Source organism: Lissotriton helveticus, chromosome 3_1, assembly GCF_964261635.1.
Source record: "Lissotriton helveticus chromosome 3_1, aLisHel1.1, whole genome shotgun sequence".
Classification (NCBI taxonomy): domain Eukaryota; kingdom Metazoa; phylum Chordata; class Amphibia; order Caudata; family Salamandridae; genus Lissotriton; species Lissotriton helveticus.
This window is the reverse complement of record NC_136061.1, coordinates 1,854,878,855-1,854,897,570: the sequence shown is the minus strand read 5'-3', so window position 1 is coordinate 1,854,897,570 and position 18,716 is coordinate 1,854,878,855. Positions and strand designations below refer to the sequence as shown.

At 47.3% G+C, this 18,716-nt stretch overlaps 2 protein-coding genes across 2 annotated transcripts in view; one reads left to right on the top strand and one right to left on the bottom strand.

Annotated features, from left to right (window-relative positions):
* LOC144824335 (uncharacterized) overlaps positions 1-10,628 on the bottom strand; it is a 50,371-nt gene extending 39,743 nt beyond the window's left edge. Inside the window, exon 1 of the mRNA XM_078683452.1 lies at positions 10,548-10,628. Within this exon, the coding sequence (XP_078539578.1) occupies positions 10,548-10,628 (81 nt within the window). The remainder of the gene's footprint in view (positions 1-10,547) is intronic.
* Positions 1-18,716, top strand: part of CRACR2B (calcium release activated channel regulator 2B) — a 395,737-nt gene that overhangs the window by 67,600 nt on the left and 309,421 nt on the right. The gene's annotated exons all lie outside the window — the stretch shown is intronic.

Here is an 18,716-nt window from a genome sequence, read left to right as displayed (position 1 = left end):
ACTTGATCTGTCAAAGTTGCGGACCATCACCATGGATCCTGGAACGATTTCATGCGGTGCCACCTCGGTATTGTCTGGAAATGCGGCAGCAACCTGTGAACGACATGAGTTGAGGGCAGACATCAAGGAAGCTAGGTAATCTGTCAGCATATTACTTGAAACATCGGTAATACTTCGGGGTCTAGGAGTACCCCACATATTAGGGGGGCGGCCGAATACGACTTCATACGGGGACAGACCTGATCTGGAATGTGCGACCATGCGCATATAAAATAAAGCGACTGGTAGAGCTACTAGCCAGTCCACACCCTTTTCTTTACATATTTTTGCAATTCGGATTTTCAGAGTCTGGTTATGTCTCTCTACGAGACCGGCTGCTTCGGGATGGCGTACACAATGAAACTTCCACTGGTACCCTAGCAAAAGGGAAACATGCTTCATGAGTTCAGATGAGAATGGCTGGCCGTTGTCAGAATATATGACTCTAGGGAGTCCATAACGAGGGAAGAACTCACGAACCAACTGCTTGGCAGTGGTCGCGGCTGTGTAATCTGGGACTGGATATGCTTCTGTCCACCTGGACAAAGCGCATACAACTACAAGGACATACTTGAAACCTCGACATCGCTCCATCTGAATATAATCCATCTGGAGGACTTCAAAAGGGTGGTCAGGGGGCTGGAATCCACCTTGTTCCACCGGGACACTTTTACCTGGATTAAACTGACAACATATCATACAGGTACGGACTTTCTGCTTGGCTGCAGCTCGTAAATGCTTGTTGAACCAAATGTTCTGGATACTGTCTAACATAGCTTTTTCTCCTAAATGTGCTGGACTATGTGCGGTATTAATAATGACTTGAACCATAGAGTCGGGGAGAAACCATGTGGCTCTACCCTTTGTTAACCATCCTTGATCTGTCTGGACCCCTCCTTGTTCGGACCATTTCTTGATTTCCTCGGGAGTAGCATGTAACTGTATATCTATGACATCTTGTGTAGGGTCCTTAACTGTCATACATGTAGTCGGATCTGGAGCATGTGTCTGTGTCGGATTAACTTGAATGTCTGGAGTCTGTGCTGTAAGCTTGGCTGTGCGATCTGCTAGATCATTACCTTGGGAAATAATGTCAGTAACTTTCGTATGTGCTTTGCACTTCATGATAGCAATAGATGTCGGCAAGTGTATGGCATCTAACAGAGCTTGAATAAGGAGACCATGCTGAATCTTGGTTCCATGAGAAGTCATGAAACCTCTCTCCTGCCAGAGCACTCCGAAGTCGTGTACGACTCCGAATGCGTAGCGTGAATCTGTGTAAACATTAACTCTCTGGTTCTTGGCATGTATACAGGCTTGTGTCAGAGCAACTAGCTCTGCTGCTTGAGCGGACAGGGTATCAATACGGTGTGTTTCAATAACTTCAGTGTCAGTAGTCACTGCATACGCGGCGACTAGTTCTCCTGTACTTGTTCTCATACATGAACCATCCACATAAAGTGTCAGGTCGGGATCTAATAACGGAATATCTGTCAGATCTTGTCTTGGCTTTGTCGTAATGTTAACTACTTCCACACAGTCATGTGTGGCAGAATTTGAATTAACTGATGGTAACAGTGTAGCAGGATTTAAAATGTTGCAGCGTCTGATTTCTATGTGTGGCTGGAACAGTGTCAATTCATAACCTGTTAAACGTGCAATTGTCAAGTGCTGAGTTTGTGTTCGGTTTAAAAGAACTTCCACAGAGTGTGGAACTTGTACTGTCAAGGTATGTCCTAAGACTATGGAATCACTTTGTCTGATAGCTAGGGCTGTGGCTGCAACTGACTTGAGGCACGCAGGCAGAGCCTGGGCTACAGGATCTAATGTGCTCGAAAAATAAGCACAGGGCTTGTATTGTCCTGCTTGATCTTGTGTGAGAACAGATAATGCTGTACCTTCGCGTTCAGTGACGAAAAGTGTAAAAGGCTTACTGTAGTTCGGTGTTGCTAGAACTGGAGCTTGGCATAGGGCTTTCTTTAACTCATTGAAACTAAGTGTATGTTCAGATGTCCAAGGGAGGACAGTCGATACGGCTGCCTCCTGTGTCGTTAACTGTATCAGTGGCTTGGCTAGAAATGCATACTGGGGAATCCATTGTCTGCAGTAAGAAGTAAGGCCGATAAAGGCACGTACCTCCTTCTGGGTCTTGGGCTGAGGAAGACTCGCTATCAACTGGATACGGTCTGGTGTCAACTGCCTACCCCTCTTGGACAGTAAGTGTCCTAAGTAGACCACTTGCTGGACACAGAATTGAAGCTTAGAAGGGGACACCTTGTGCCCCATCTCGGCTAGGAAATACAAAACTGCAAGGGATGCTCGCTCGCATGCACGTTCAGAACGGGCTGTGATCAGTAGATCATCGACATACTGGAGCAGGGCAGTGTCAGTTGGCATGTGAATGTTGTCTAGTTGTCTCTTGAGTGCTTGACTGTAAATACTAGGACTTTCTGTGAAACCTTGAGGAGCTCGTGTAAACATATAGCTCCTTCCATTTAAACAAAATCCGAAAAGAAACTGGCTGTCTGGATGAATAGGAACACTGAAAAATGCGTTCTTGAGGTCTATGACAGTGAAGAACGTGGCTTCGGAATCAATGGCTGTCAATAGGGAAGAGATGTCTGGGACAACTGGGTACTGCGGAATAATACATTTATTAAGCTCTCGTAGGTCAATCACTAATCGATATACTGGGGGTGCATTTGGATCAGTACGTTTCATGACTGGAATGATCGGAGAATTACATACATTGGAGTCAGTTTCTACAACCACTCCTTGAGCCATGAGCTCGTCAATAATTTTGGATAAGGCTGCTACAGCCTCAGGTGGCAATCTGTACTGTCTGATTCGTGGTAACACTACACCTGGCTTGAGAGTCACACGATAGGGTGTGATTTGCATGTAACCTACATCAGTTGGACCATGCGCCCATAAATACTGCGGAACATTAGACAGTCTTGAATCAAAATCTCGTAATACATAGTGACCCTTAAAGTCACGTAGGAACAGACGTATTCCCTCTGGGGAACAGCATATAACTGCACCTAACTCTTTCAGTGTCTTAATGCCTAATAGGTTTTCTGGACATGACTTAGTAAGTAACAGATCAGTAGTGCGGGACAATGGACCTACTTCTAGAGAAACTGGTTTTGAAATCTCATTTACGATAGGTTTTCCTGAAAATCCAAGGGAAACATTTCTTGAGCCTGAGAGCGGAGCCCCTGGAACTTCGGCGTGACTAATTGTGGTCCTACTTGCCCCTGTATCAATCAAAAACTTTCTGTCTTTCCCTAATACTTGACTATGAACATAGGGACCTTCTTGATCTACAGGTATCTCGATGAGAGGCAAGCCTACCTCCCTCTCTAGGCTGTTTCATGAATACTGCTGGTACTCTGGATACTCAGACTGTGCATACTGGTACATCTGCGATGTAACATGCTGTGTTGCAGCAATAGGCTGCGGTGCTGGAACTGTCTGTTGTGCATTCTGTGGCTGAGGAATCTGTGAAACTTGTTCTTGTCTAGGCGGACGTGGTCTTTCTTTAGTCTTACCAGTAGCTATGTTGTGTTTCAGAACTGCACACTCATTTATAAAATGACCTGGCTGTTTACAATAATTGCAATTCCCTTTAACGGGAGCTGCAGGATGACTGGCTTGATTCGGACCCCTCTTCTGACTGTCTTGAGGAACAGATTGTGCAACTAGTACTTTCATTTTCGTGTCTTTCATACGTTTTCTTTCGTGTTCTTGCTCTTCCCTGATTCTGTTCTGGTGGTATTGAAGCATTTGCAACATCTGGGACGGGGTATTAGCTTGCCAGGTACTTTCGACTTTCAAAACTCGATTTTTAATTTGTGGACTTGAATTCTCGACTAATTTAGTAACAAAAAGGTGAGGGTATGACTCACTACTTGTCTTGAGGCCACTGTTGATGCTGAAACATTTTTCAAATCTAGAATAAAAATCACTAATATCCTCGTCTTGCTTCTGTTTACAGGCTGAGATTGCATCCCAGTCTTCTTTTCTAGTTGTCAATAATCGGGGTAAAACTTGTATTAATAATTCTGGTAATTCTTTACATTTATCTCCAAGACCGGTACCTGGTACTCGTGCCTTATCTTCAGCTTCTAGAACTGCCCAATCGATCTTTTTCTCTCCCACCTCCCATTCTTTTTCCTTGAGCTTTTCATACACCCCTGCGGGCAGCAGAACCTTTAACATTTTAATTATATCTGGGTATGTGTATTCTCCCATACGGAGCATGTCTTTTAATTCTCTATGGAACCCTGCTGGATCTTTGTCATGACAGGGAATTAATTTCTTCATCTCGAGGAGTTCCATCTTTGTTATTGGAGTGTATACAAACACTCGCTGCATTTCGCCACCCGTTCCTTTAACTGGGTGGACTTCTCGTAACGGATTCTGTCTCTCCATGTAAAATGGTTTACCTTCTGGAGGTGAGGCATGAACAAAATGCGGGTTCAAAAACGTTCTATATTTGTGACGCTGTTCTAAAATGACACTAATTAAGTCGGTACCTAGACCTTTCCATCTATACTGGAGTAACTCGTTCAGGACATCATGTAACGGACCTGGATCAGAGTGTTGACCCTCATACAAAGTAATGAGGTGCTGAATCATATACATACCCACCAGTCGTTGCTCGGCTGGGGGCATTTTCAGAAACATTTGTGCCACTATTTCGTCTGGAAAAGTGGTAGAATCAGTAATCCATCGGACTGCTGATCGGGCTAGTTCTTGTTCATGCATGGTACTTAACTCACTGTAACCGATTCGTGATTTCAGAATGTGATCGGTAGCTTGGAATACTTGTTCTAGTGAACCTTGTTCTGGTGCTGGATGATGGAAAGTAGACTTGTGTTCTAGGCGTAAATGGCGATCTGGAAATCTAGATTTTCCTACATACGCTATTCTGGCGGGATTCTCGTCCTCTACCTCTTCAGTATCAGAGTTACTTTCTTTCTCGCTTACTTGTGCTGCTTTACGTTGTTCGTGTATCTTTATTATTTCTCTACGGATTTTCTTGTACATACTCTCCATAGCACCGACGGTCTTGTGTTTACCCTCGGCTATATTATCACTCCACCTTGTCAGGATTTTCATTTCGGCTGGATCTTTAGACGGGTAATCTTGTTCTCTTATTAGACAATTGATCAGAAACTTTAATATCATGAGCTGGATCTCGGCTTTCCTTTGAGACATGGCCTCGCTAATGCTTTCTGGATCATCCCCTGTACGGATGAAACGATATATTCTGTCTAGATCTTCTTTCATATTCGGTAAGGTGACTAGATACTCGGCCACCTTTCTTACGCGGAATGAATATAAAACCATATTATCCTCGCCTGGGACTGGATCATAGCCGCATTCGGCAAGGGATTTTCTTATTTCTGCTACAGTCTGATGTCTGGGCGTACGCTGTGACGCTTGTGCATGTAATTCGGCTGTCGTTAAACGCTTGTGTGGCGGCGGGGTTTGAGGAGTAGCTCCCCCTGCGGCCCCTAAACTGGAGTCTAGGTCTACTGAGGCTCTTCGTCCTGGCAGAGTGGGAAATGGAAATGCAGGCTGGACTTGTATGACGGACTGGACCGGGGGTACCGTAACAGGTACTCCGGTGTCTGGAGGAGCGGGAAGTGCCTGATTTACAGGGACCGGTGGAGCGCGAACAGGATTTGCATATTCTGGGACTGTGTCGTCCAAATAGGACGAAATGAAAATATCAGCTGCGGTCTGTTTGTGACGTAGCTTGGTCGGAACTAATGGTGGCGGGAAATTACTGGATGCCTCTGGGGTCGCTTTTGGCAAGCCCTCGGCAAAGAGAGGATACATACCCCTAATAAGGGCATGCCTCTGTCTGTCTGACTGTTCGGCTTTGACTTGTTCACCTATCTCGATTAGTTCTTTTTCTTGTGCTCGTTCTAAGGATTCTCTACTTAATTCTGACTTTCTGATTTCCTTTTCAGTTCTTTTATGAGCTTCTTTACGCCATAACTCGATGGCATCTTTCTGTGACTGTCTGGCTTTCTTTTTCCATAATGCCTCTTCTACTCGCATGATGCACTCGGCATCCCATGTACCCGATACGGGCCATCTATACTTTTCTTCTAACTGTTTGGTATACTCTACCCATAAATCTAGATACAATATGGCGCTTATGCCATGCTTCTGATACATAAAATGACCTGGACTGTCCCTCGGCGGAACAGGAACTGCTTCTTCTAACAAACCTTTCCTAGTTTTTAGCTGACGTAATCTCGAAAAGAGAGACATTGTAAACTTGAATCGGAACACAATACAATACACGAGAAACAATAACAATTGGGAGAACAATTCAGGCATACCACGACATTGGAAATACATTGAACAACATCATAACATAACAGTTCGGACAGAATATTACCTGGAATACTGAGAACAGAAACACAAGAATTTCTCGAGAACGGAACAGACTAGAGTTACTGGATGCACTGCTGAAACAGTACGGAACATACCGGTCCCATAAAGGGACGCATCAAGACCGGTATCCACCTAGATGAACACTTCGTTTGTGAGTCTGTGTACCACCAACCCACGGACCAGAGTCAATTTAGATTGACCCTGTCTAGATTCTACCCCAGTAATGGTACTCACCGGGCAGCAAGAACGGAAAGCCTCGGACTGGACTGGACTGCTACGACGACGGACGACGAACTTCGGACTTCAGTTACGGGTGGGCCTCCGGATACCTCGGACCTTGGACTCTTGGCTTGGGCTCTGGTCGGGACTCGCCGCGTTCCTCCACCGTCTCGTTTGGATGCTGGACCGCCTCCTCCGTCTCCTCCGTGGGCCTGAGGGATACTTGAAGCAGAAATATCTGCATGTGCACGGTATGGTTCCGTCACGGCTGCAGAGGGTCAGGGGGTCGGCGTGGCTTCACCGACGCGTGGGGAAAGGGCAAGTCCCTATTCGGGCGCCATTATGTGGTAAATAAATAAATAATACCTCTCTTTTTTGACTAGACATATATCATAACAGATAGCTCAATAAATAAGAGTCAAGATTCGAGGTAGTAGGAGTTTTGCAGGTTTAATACAGCATAAGGACAGGAACAGGACAACCTGCATAGGAATAGGATGACAGGGCCCAGCAGCTGCTGGGGCTCGGTCTGGGATGAGCGCGCTGGCTTTTAATAACAATACATGAGCATATATACATAACGCAAACACATAGCATTACATTGCAGTAGGCGTAGCAGTGGGTGGAGCAGAAGGCGTGACGCGTAGCAGTCGCGAAAGATAAGGGCGAAAGTAGGTGTAACTGGGCGTATACATGGACATGTGATGCAAACATAACAGAATATGTCATGAATGGGGCGGAAACCATGGAGGGGGCTACCTAAGGAGCCGGGACCTCTAACCTGATGGTGCGCGCAAACTGGCAATGACGTATCACTAGGAGAAGCTGGGGGCTATGAACTCTGTGCTAGGAGCAGAGACTGAAGTCTGGAGAGTCAGGGCGACATGTACCTAAACAGTATCTAGTATCTGATGTTTAGAGAACATGTTGATATAAACTAGAAGTTAGGAGGGGAAAGGCTAACTTGATTCTAAGACTGGACCATGCATTATTCTACATGTAGTGCGTGATGAAGAATATTAAATGACCATTAAATGCAGTATTTCTCTAACGTGGAGACGTGAAGGCTAGACAATGACGGAAACTATTGATGCAGTTCAGTAGTTTAGGAATGCAGAGAAGGAGGACTGAACTGATAACTGGAATCATAACATATTCTTGGCAGACTCAGAGACTGAGCCAGGCTGGGCCGGGCACTGCAAGGCAGGAAGTAAGTGAAGGGTCGAGGATACAGGTGGGGGCTGTATCGCTCCTCAGCGAGGCTTCAGGAGACAGGAGCTGAATCTGATGTCCGGGCCCTTTTGAGGCCTAGAAACGGGGACTTTATAATAGAATAACGTGCACACTGAGAAACGTGGCAACGTAGCTTTACATAGGCCTGATATTCGTAGTATTCACGAGAACTGGAAACTGGCATACTAGAGGTGGACACAACTATAATTGCGTCTTGAATCGAACATGGGGAATGCATATGCATATTTAATCATGCACACATAACTTATGATGGATGACATGTAGGGACACAGAACATGGCAAAATTTACTTTTCCACACACTAAAGCCCGAATCACGGAAATTGAGACTACATGTAGCCTTCGAATTTCTGCAAGGGTACAAGCCCCGTGATTCGGGTGCGGGGTAAAACCACCCAACGCAGGCCAGTTTGTACCTGGAATTGAGAGTGGACCTAACCTCGCAGCGGACAAAGAGTGGGGGAGGGCGCCATCAAACCAAACTCGATGCTGCCAATGATCAATAGGTATTTCCAGTGCCCTGTACGGTGTATACTCAGCCGGTACAGGGGAGGCCGTGTAGGAGTGGAACAAACCAGAATTTGCGTCCACAGCCGGAAACGTAACCCAAGAATAAAACAATTCAAAAGGGAACGCCGGATCAGCACACACCACTAAAATCACAGCCATTCCATCCACCGGGACTTGGTACGTCTGTAGATGTGTGCGCACCGCTACGCGACTATGTTGCGCAATTGCCACCGCCGCCATGATAACACTGGAATTACGGAAACACAAAGAATACTTTGTAGCACAACTGGGTAGTAATTCAAAGAAACCGTTTTAGAAAGAATCAATCTTGAAAAAGACCATAAATAGGTAGGTTTCACCTACACCCCTTTTTCCGGAAACGGATGTGAAGGGGTTAAGGTTTGAACGATATACTACTCGAGTGTCATGATATAAGACCACCGAAAACGTTGGGCGCCATGTCGCAGGGTTTCTGTTCTCACACAGAACTGTGCACAAAGGATTGGAACCTCGGAGAATTAGGGTGACCCAAAACTCACCTAAGTACCCAACAAACCCCTTACCGAGCTAGCTACAGTGTCTCATTGGTCATAACAAACTCCCAATGTTTAGACAAACCAGAACATGAACTTACAGTACCTCAGGATATGTGGAACTCATGAACACTCTTTCGTTATACTATCATTACAAACCAGAACATGGAGTAAAGAAGAACACATGTGCATTTGAAATGTTTATTTACTAATGCCGTCTTCTCAGGCGCAGTATCTTAGATAATACAAGTGAACATATTATCAATAGCAAAGTTACCAGCATAGTTACTAGTACATAAACAGCGAACGGTGACAGCATGATAACATGCTGTAAATGAATAAGAGTTAACAACACTTATATCTCACCCTCCCTAACACACATATTATATTATTAGCTAAGAAGGTCTCTTTGGGTTGTATTAGGGCGGGCCCATACCTTAGTGTCCTAGCATGAAGGAATCACATCAGCATACACCAGCTCTCTCTTCATGTGAACCGCATCAAGTGTGTATTTGTGCCTCAAGCAAAGCAATATAAAACCAGCCTCAAGCCCAAAGTTGGCAGAAGCTGCACTTATGTTATGTCTATGAAGCCGTGAAGATCAGACCTCATAACAAATCTTTATCGTGTTGTTCCTGAAACTTCAGCACTCTCTGTACAGACATAGTTTATTAAGCAAAGCTGATATCAGAGTAATAACATATTATTCTCATGTAAACCACAACGAACTACTAGGGTGAAAGCTAAATCAACAATTAAGTGTCGTGTGCAGAAGTTGCAAAAATGAAAAATGGCGTTTAAACCTCTAATGAGCCTATGCTAACTTAACACGGTATAAAGATATTCAGTAGCTACATGACAACACAATGTATCACCTTCTGGCCAGGCGTGGCCAGAAGGCTATAAATGAATGGACGGAGGTCGCTCGTGGCTTCCGGTCCGACCAAGTAACCAATGAGTGTGTGTCTGTTATTACCAGCTCCTTGTAACTCACCGGTAGGCCCACAGTGTAGTAATCCTGCTCCCCTACACTGGCGACGAGGGTGGTGGAGCGGTGAAAGAAGAACCCTGGCTGCGGAGCGGGACAGGTCTGGCGGTATCGGAGTGGTTCCAGATCCACGTACTGTCCGCCGTGGCGTTCCCAGAGCTGGAGAGGGTCGTCTGCCTTGCACCGGTAAGCAGCGTGTGCAGAGCTGCATGAGGACCGCAGTGAAGAGGCGTTGGCAGGCGTGACGCGGCGCCACCTGGACGTGCGGAGAAGGCCTGGCCGCCACGTCCTAGAGGGCGCGCATGCGCAGTTGTCAGGAGGCCTGCCTTAGCGTCGGAGACGCACGAAGAAGCCTCGGTCTGGCCGAGAAACAGAAGCGTGGCCGATCGGAGAGCACTGTGCTCCCGGTAATGTGGAGCGACGCCTGTGAGCGGGCGTGAGGGCCGCGAACGTTATCCCTGGGCCACACAAGCATTGGCAGTGACACTTCAAAAAAGCAAAAACAGTTGCATCGAAAGGAAGTGAAACTTAATGAGGCACTGCAGCTGAGGGATGGCAATGGACAATGTGATGAGTGGCTAATAACCTGGGGACTAAGTGACTGTGAGATCACAAGGAAGGCAAGCAACACACGCACTGCACCGAAAGGAAGTGGCTGGTACGCCATCATCAGTGCCACGTGTCACGCGCCATCTTAACACGTGGAAGTGAGGACCCGACTCAGTCCAGTATAGACATGTCGGTGATACAGGACGCAGCAACGGCAGGAGGGACCCAACAAGCAGCAGCCCCAGCGCCAATAGCGGGACCGGCAGGGCAACAGGTAGTGGGCGCAGTGGTCCAACAGTCGCCGCACGCCCAAATCAATCCAATTCCTCCATTCAGCGCGTTGGCGGATCCAGGCACGGCGACGCCACGCTGGGGGGTGTGGCTCAGTCGCCTGAATAACTACTTTACGGCGACGCGGGAAAAAGACAATGAGGTGAAAAGATCACTGCTACTACACTTTGGTGGTGATGAGCTCTACAAGTTGTTCTTACATCTGCCAAACACCTGAGCGGCAACAGATTATAATGCCGCAGTACAAGCGCTAAATGCACACTTCGACCCACAATTAAATCCCCATTACGAAAGGTTCAAGTTCAGACAATCCCGGCAAAGGGAAGGAGAGACGATGGACGCTTTTCATGCCCGACTGAGGGAACTGATAAGCACATGCCCGGATGATGATCAAGAGAAAGAGGTTACAGCGCAGTTGATCCAGGGATGCAAGAACAAACACCTAAGGACACTGATTTTGAAGCAGCCCCGTATAACACTGGATGAAATACTGATGCTAGCGAGGTCACATGAGTTGTCAGATGCACGAGCCACAGCGATGGAATCGGCCATCAACCCGTCAGCAAATACTGAGGTGGCTGTCAAGATGGAAAGGGTAGATGCGGTGCAGAGCACCAACCGCGGTAGTAGAGGAAGATGGCCGACCAGGACACAGCGGCGTGTGCAATGTGGTTCCTGTGGATATGAAGAACACAACCGAGACAGCTGCCCGGCACGGGGAAAGACGTGTGACAAATGTGGGGGAAGTAATCACTTTGCCAGCGTATGCAGAGGTGGCACGAGAGGAAATTCGCAAGGGCAAGGATCAGCGGGGAGGAAAACACCCACCAAGGCAGTTCGGCAGCTGACCCTGGAGGACACACGGGATGTCCACTCGCCGATAGGGAACAGAATGCCGTCCCGCCAATCACAACGGCTGGATGACTCGTCAACAGACGATGAAGATGAATGCTATTATGTCTCATTTGTAAGTGAGCTAAAAAGGCGGCGAAGACCACAGCCGAAGTGTCAGATCCAGATTGATGGTTCGACGGTAACCGGAGTCATAGATACTGGAGCTACGATCAATGTAATGGGCATTCAGCATTACAAAGCGCTACGGCCAAGACCTCAACTGGTGCCGTCTAAGGCACGCATCCTCACCTATGGCAGCACGACTCCGTTGCCCCTGAGAGGGAAGATGACGGTGCAGGTGAAAGCTGAAGATCAAGAGCTGACGACTACCTTTCACGTAATTGATAAAGAAGCCGATTTGCTAGTTGGCAGTCACACGGCGGAAGACCTCAAGCTAATTGCATTCGCAAATGCAGTCAAAGCACTACATACAGAGGAGAACCTTCAACTGTTCCCGTCGTTGTTTCAAGGTCTAGGGACCATTAAGAGGCCACCGGTCAAACTACATATAGATAAAGCAATACAACCAATTGCTTTAAGACATCGGAGGATACCGTTTCATCTTCGAACGGCGGTTGAACAGGAACTCATCAAACTGGAAGAGCAAGGGGTAATAGAAAAAGTGACGGGACCGACACCATGGGTGTCATCGATGGTAATTGCGGAGAAGCCTCGGCAGCCTGGCAAGATCCGGATATGCATAGACATGAGGATGCCTAACAAAGCGATCAAGAGGGAAAGGCATCTCACGCCCACGGTGGATGACATACTAACAGACTTAAATGGGGTGCAATGGTTTTCTAAGTTGGATTTAAATGCTGGCTACCATCAATTGAAGTTAGTGGAAGAGAGCCGGTACATCACAACGTTTTCCACGCATTTAGGCCTGCGGAGGTATAAAAGACTCAATTTTGGCATGACCTCAGCAGCTGAAATCTTTCAGAACACCATCAAAGAGATTCTGTCGGGGCTGAGTGGGGTGTTAAATGTCAGCGATGACATACTCATCCATGCCAAAACCAGCGAGGAACATCATAAGAGACTGAAAGCGACACTTAGGAGGTTGGCGGAATTTGGTGTCCCACTACATAAAGAAAAAAGTCAATTTTTCAAACATAGATAGAATTCTTTGGATACGTGTTTGGCTCAGAGGGAGTCAAGGTAGATCCACCGAAATTAACTGCCATAAAGAATGCTCCAGCCCCGACCACGGCGTCGGAAGTGAGAAGCTTTATGGGGATGGCACAATACTGTGCCCGGTTCATCCCGCAACTTGCCACCGTAGCTGAACCACTGCGGAACTTGACCAAAAAGGAGAACCCCTGGAAGTGGTCCCGGGTAGAAGCAGAGGCCTTTGACAAAATAAAAGCAGCATTGCTGGACAGCACTACGATGGCTTACTTTGACACGGCATGACAAACGGAAATACTAGTGGACGCCAGTCCAGTTGGGCTAGGGGCATTGCTGACGCAAGAAGCGGAGCCTGGAGTGTGGGTGCCACTGGCGTTCGCAAGCAAGGCACTCACAGCAACAGAGGCCAGGTATTCACAGATTGAGAGAGAGACATTGGCTGTGAAATGGGCCTGCAATCATTTTCACTTATACATCACAGGGCAACCGTTCATAATGGTCACAGACCATCAGCCACTCCTGCCGGTACGGCCCCACATCCACCGACGCGGATTGAGAGATGGGCCATTCAGGTTCAACATTATCAAATGGACCTAGTCTACAGACCAGGAACCAAAAACCCAGGGGATTTTCTGTCACGACATCCCCCGGTGGAGCCAAGTGAAGCCCTGGATCAGGAAAAACGGACTGAAGAATTCATAGACATGGTGTCCCAACTGTCGTGCCCCCAAGCTCTGGCACCGGAAGATATCGTAGCCCAGTATGAGGAAGATGCCGTCATTACGAGAGTCAAGGTGGCGATGGACACGGGGTCCTGGGAAAATTTCCTGCGGAATGTGAGTGACTGGGATGAAGCTGATCGGACCCGGTTGTCCCAGTTCTGGAGAATACACAACGAGCTCAGTAGAGCGAACAATGGGCTTATACTTCGGGGATCAAGAGTAGTGATTCCCCGCACTCTCCAAGACCGTGCAACCTCACTAGCTCATGAGGGACATCAAGGCACGAAGCGGATAAAAGCCAGAATACGGGAAAAGGTGTGGTTTCCTCAAATGGACAAAAAGGTGGATATGCTAGTAAAGAACTGTCGAGCCTGCCAAGTGACCAGTCTTCCAGAGGCACCAGCTTCCATCATAACGGAAGAGCCACCCCCAGCGCCCTGGACCTGGGTCAGCTTAGACTTTGGGAGTTTTCCAGATGGAAGGGTGACTGTAGTACTGGTAGACAGTTACACAAAATACCCAGTCGTGGAATTGGCACCGTCCACCAGCTTCACAAATGTCCAACCGATCCTCAGCAAAATATTCGCAATGTTTGGTATCCCGCAGGTGGTGAAAACGGACAATGGACCCCCGTTTCAGGGACACGAGTTCAAGAATTCCTGCAAGGATTGGGGATAAAACACCGAAAAATCACGCCTCAATGGCCCCGAGCTAATGGGGAGGCGGAAAGATTTATGAGGACTGTCAATAAGACCCTGAGGATCGCATTGGTAGAGGGGGCGGACCCAGAGGCAGCACAACAACTATTCCTGAGGGAGTACAGAAGCACCCCCCACAGTACCACCCAGAGATCCCCCTGGTCGCTGATGTTTGCAGGGCCCAGACGTGACTTACTACCAACAGCGGAGCACTGGATGCCTGAACCATACTCACCGGCCGACTCCCAGGAGAGAAGGAAAAGGACGAACGAGAAGGCAAGCCACAAGAGGAGGGCGCGAGACAGAGTGTTAGCCCCAGGTGATGCGGTGCTGGTGAGAACACGTCGGCCAGGAGGAAAATTTAAGACTCCGTATGAAGTCGAACCATGGACAGTCAAGGCAACCAAAGGTACGGCTGTAACGGCACAAAAGAATGGGGAAGAGATCACCAGAAATGTGTCCTGGTTTAAGCTTATTTCATCTAGGCCTGAGAACCAAGATGTGGGGGAAGGACCCGTAGTAGAAACTGCGAGCCAATCCGACACTGGGTATGAGCCTGTTGAGAATGAGGAACTTACCAACACATCCTCATCTCCAAAGAGAAGAGAACCTGAACCGGTGCTCACTCGAGGACGGAGCACTCACAACCTGAGACCGAATCCCAGAACCAGTCGGATGCTGGCAGACTTTGCATGTTGACTTTATAAGTTTTATTGGAAAGAAAAGAAAAATAATCACCAACTTGGAAAGGGATGTGACAGTCTAGTGTTTCGCGGGTCTCGGCCGAGACCCGGAAACACTCCCACACAATGTATCACCTTCTGGCCAGGCGTGGCCAGAAGGCTATAAATAAATGGACGGAGGCCGCTCGTGGCTTCCGGTCCGACCAAGTAACCAATGAGTGTGTGTCTATTATTACCAGCTCCTTGTAACTCACCGGTAGGCCCACAGTGTAGTAATCCTGCTCCCCTACACTGGCGACGAGGGTGGTGGAGCGGTGAAAGAAGAACCCTGGCTGCGGAGCGGGACAGGTCTGGCGGTATCGGCGTGGTTCCAGATCCACGTACTGTCCGCCGTGGTGTTCCCAGAGCTGGAGAGGGTCGTCTGCCTTGCACCGATAAGCAGCGTGTGCAGAGCTGCATGAGGACCGCAGTGAAGAGGCGTTGGCAGGTGTTACGCGGCGCCGCCTGGACTTGCGGAGAAGGCCTGGCCGCCGCATCCTAGAGGGCGCGCATGCGCAGTTGTCGGGAGGCCTGCCTTAGCGTCGGATAACGCACGAAGAAGCCTCGGTCTGGCCGAGAAACAGAAGCGTGGCCGATCGGAGAGCACTGTGCTCCCGGTAATTTGGAGCGACGCCTGTGAGCAAGCGTGAGGGCCGCGAACGTCATCCCTGGGCCACACAAGCATTGGCAGTGACACTTCAAAAAAAACAAAACAGTTGCATCGAAAGGAAGTGAAACTTAATGAGGCACTGCAGCTGAGGGATGGCAATGGACAATGTGATGAGTGGCTAATAACCTGGGGACTAAGTGACTGTGAGATCACAAGGAAGGCAAGCAACACACGCACTGCACCAAAAGGAAGTGGCTGGTACACCGTCATCAGTGCCACGTGTCACGCGCCATCTTAACACGTGGAAGTGAGGACCCGACTCAGTCCAGTATAGACATGTCGGTGATACAGGACGCAGCAACGGCAGGAGGGACCCAACAAGCAGCAGCCCCAGCGCCAATAGCGGGACCGGCAGGGCAACAGGTAGTGGGCGCAGTGGTCCAACAGTCGCCGCACGCCCAAATCAATCCAATTCCTCCATTCAGCGCGTTGGCAGATCCAGGCACGGCGGCGCCACGCTGTGGGGTGTGGCTTAGTAGCCTGAATAACTACTTTACGGCGACGCTGGAAAAAGACAATGAGGTGAAAAGATCACTGCTACTACACTTTGGTGGTGATGAGCTCTACAAGTTGTTCTTACATCTGCCAAACACCGGAGCGGCAACAGATTACAATGCCGCAGTACAAGCGCTAAATGCACACTTCGACCCACAATGAAATCCCCATTACGAAAGGTTCAAGTTCAGACAATCCCGGCAAAGGGAAGGAGAGACGATGGACGCTTTTCATGCCCGACTGAGGGAACTGATAAGCACATGCCCGGATGATGATCAAGAGAAAGAGGTTACAGCGCAGTTGATCCAGGGATGCAAGAACAAACACCTAAGGACACTGATTTTGAGGCAGCCCCTTATAACACTGGATGAAATACTGATGCTAGCGAGGTCACATGAGTTGTCAGATGCACGAACCACAGCGATGGAATCGGCCATCAACCCGTCAGCAAATACTGAGGTGGCTGTCAAGATGGAAAGGGTAGATGCGGTGCGGAGCACCAACCGCGGTAGTAGAGGAAGATGGCCGACCAGGACACAGCGGCGTGCGCAATGTGGTTCCAGTGGATATGAAGAACACAACCGAGACAGCTGCCCGGCACGGGGAAAGACGTGTGACAAATGTGGGTGTGTCTGTTATTACCAGCTCCTTGTAACTCACCGGTAGGCCCACAGTGTAGTAATCCTGCTCCCCTACAAACAGGACATCCACGCGTGCAGTATTGCTGCTGGCGATTCATCTGTGCCTACTGTGTCCTGGTCGAGCTGCCTTCATTCCTGCATGTTTTGCGGACAGCTTTCTTGACTCCGGTAAGGTGCATGGGCACATCTATGCGGAGGCCACCCAGAATTGTGTGCCATTCCAATTGAGTTGTTTGTGCCGCAAACTGTTGTTGCTGCTTTGCGCGAGCGTTCCATCTTCATTATTTCACTAAGTGTGGCTCACGGTGATCCGCACACCACGTTATTACGTCACACGTAACACGCCATCTCGCATACACCCGCGGCCATCTTTAAATCAGGCATCTTCCATAGCCTACAACGTTTCCTTAACTTTCAAGTCAGGCATATTTGTTGTATATGCCGATCGCGGTGATCTGCACATCAATTAACAATTTAAACATTTACTTGTGCCGACCTCGGTCATCTGCACACCATTTTCAATTCAAAAAGTAATTTGCAAACATTCATTTTAATCTCATATTAATTCATTAGTCATGTTTTTCTCTCCGTCCGCACATCAAATTAATTTAATTTTTATTACACATTCAATTACTATTTAGTTTGTATTCTAAATGCGCACATAATTTAACTGTTTTGCAAAATTTAATTCCAGCTATGTTTCAATCTATTTCTCCACCTGCACCTTTTATACCCAATTCAGTTTCTCCAGAAATAGACTGGGAAAATGGAAAGAAGGATTTGAAGCACATCTTGAAGCTCTTAATGGAGAGTCTTTTACATGTAAAAATAAATATGCTGTTTTAAGACATTGTTTCGGTATTGAAGCCCCCAACATAATAAAACACATTCCTAAAGAAATTGTCATCGTTGGTAATGGTGAAGGTGACAATGTAATAGATGAATATGCCACTGCCATCAAAGCATTAAACAATCGTTTCAAAGCGTGTAAAAAATATAACTTTGGAATGACACACGTTCTATAAAAGGGTTCAATTGCAAGGTAAATCTGCTTCAACATATGTTGGCGCTTTACGTATTCTCGCTTCTTCATGCGAATATAAAGCTTTCGAAGAAGATGTGATCAAAGATCAGTTAGTCGAAAAGACCAATAACAAAAAGGTTCAGGAGGCACTTCTATCCAAATCTGACCTGACTTTACAAAAGGCTTTGGACATCGCTACAAGGGTTGAAAGCACTTGTTTATACATGTAGTAAATGTCTTTAACGGACAGCAATAATCAAAAAGTGTGTGCAGTCAAATCAAAATATAAGAGGTCTAATGACCTATAGCTTAAACCAGATAAAAAAAGTAGTAACACTACGTCAGGGAAGGTAACTGTGCGTTACAGATGTGGCAGTACTAATCACCTTGCTAATGCTATATCATGCCACCATTGTTAAAATATACGTCAAGTGCTCCAAGAAAGCTTTTCCGCTGTTTGCAAGTATAAAAGAAACGGACCATTCAAGAAAGTTCACAATGTTGAATCTTTGATGGAAGAAAATATGTCGTCCAGGGAAGATGATGAAATTCTCACCATTGTGGGCATGGATTGTTCCCAAGGTTTTTGGGGTATCAATCCTCAAGGACTGAAAAGACCTCTGTGTACAATAATAGTAAATGGTGTTAATGTACAAATGTTGGCAGATTCTGGGTCTCCTTTCACTTTAATAAGTGAATCACTCTGGAAGCAATCCTTCCCAAAGCAAATTCTTGATAAGTCTTGCGTACATACCATTGGTTATGGTGGAAAAATTAGTGATGTTGTAGGTGAATTTAATGCTGATTTCGAATTCAGGGATAGAAAATCTAAAGGCATTGTATACGTAGCAAGGGATGAGGCATGTCTTCTCGAGTGGAGAGACCAAGGTAATCTTGGTATCATCCTTGATCCCAATA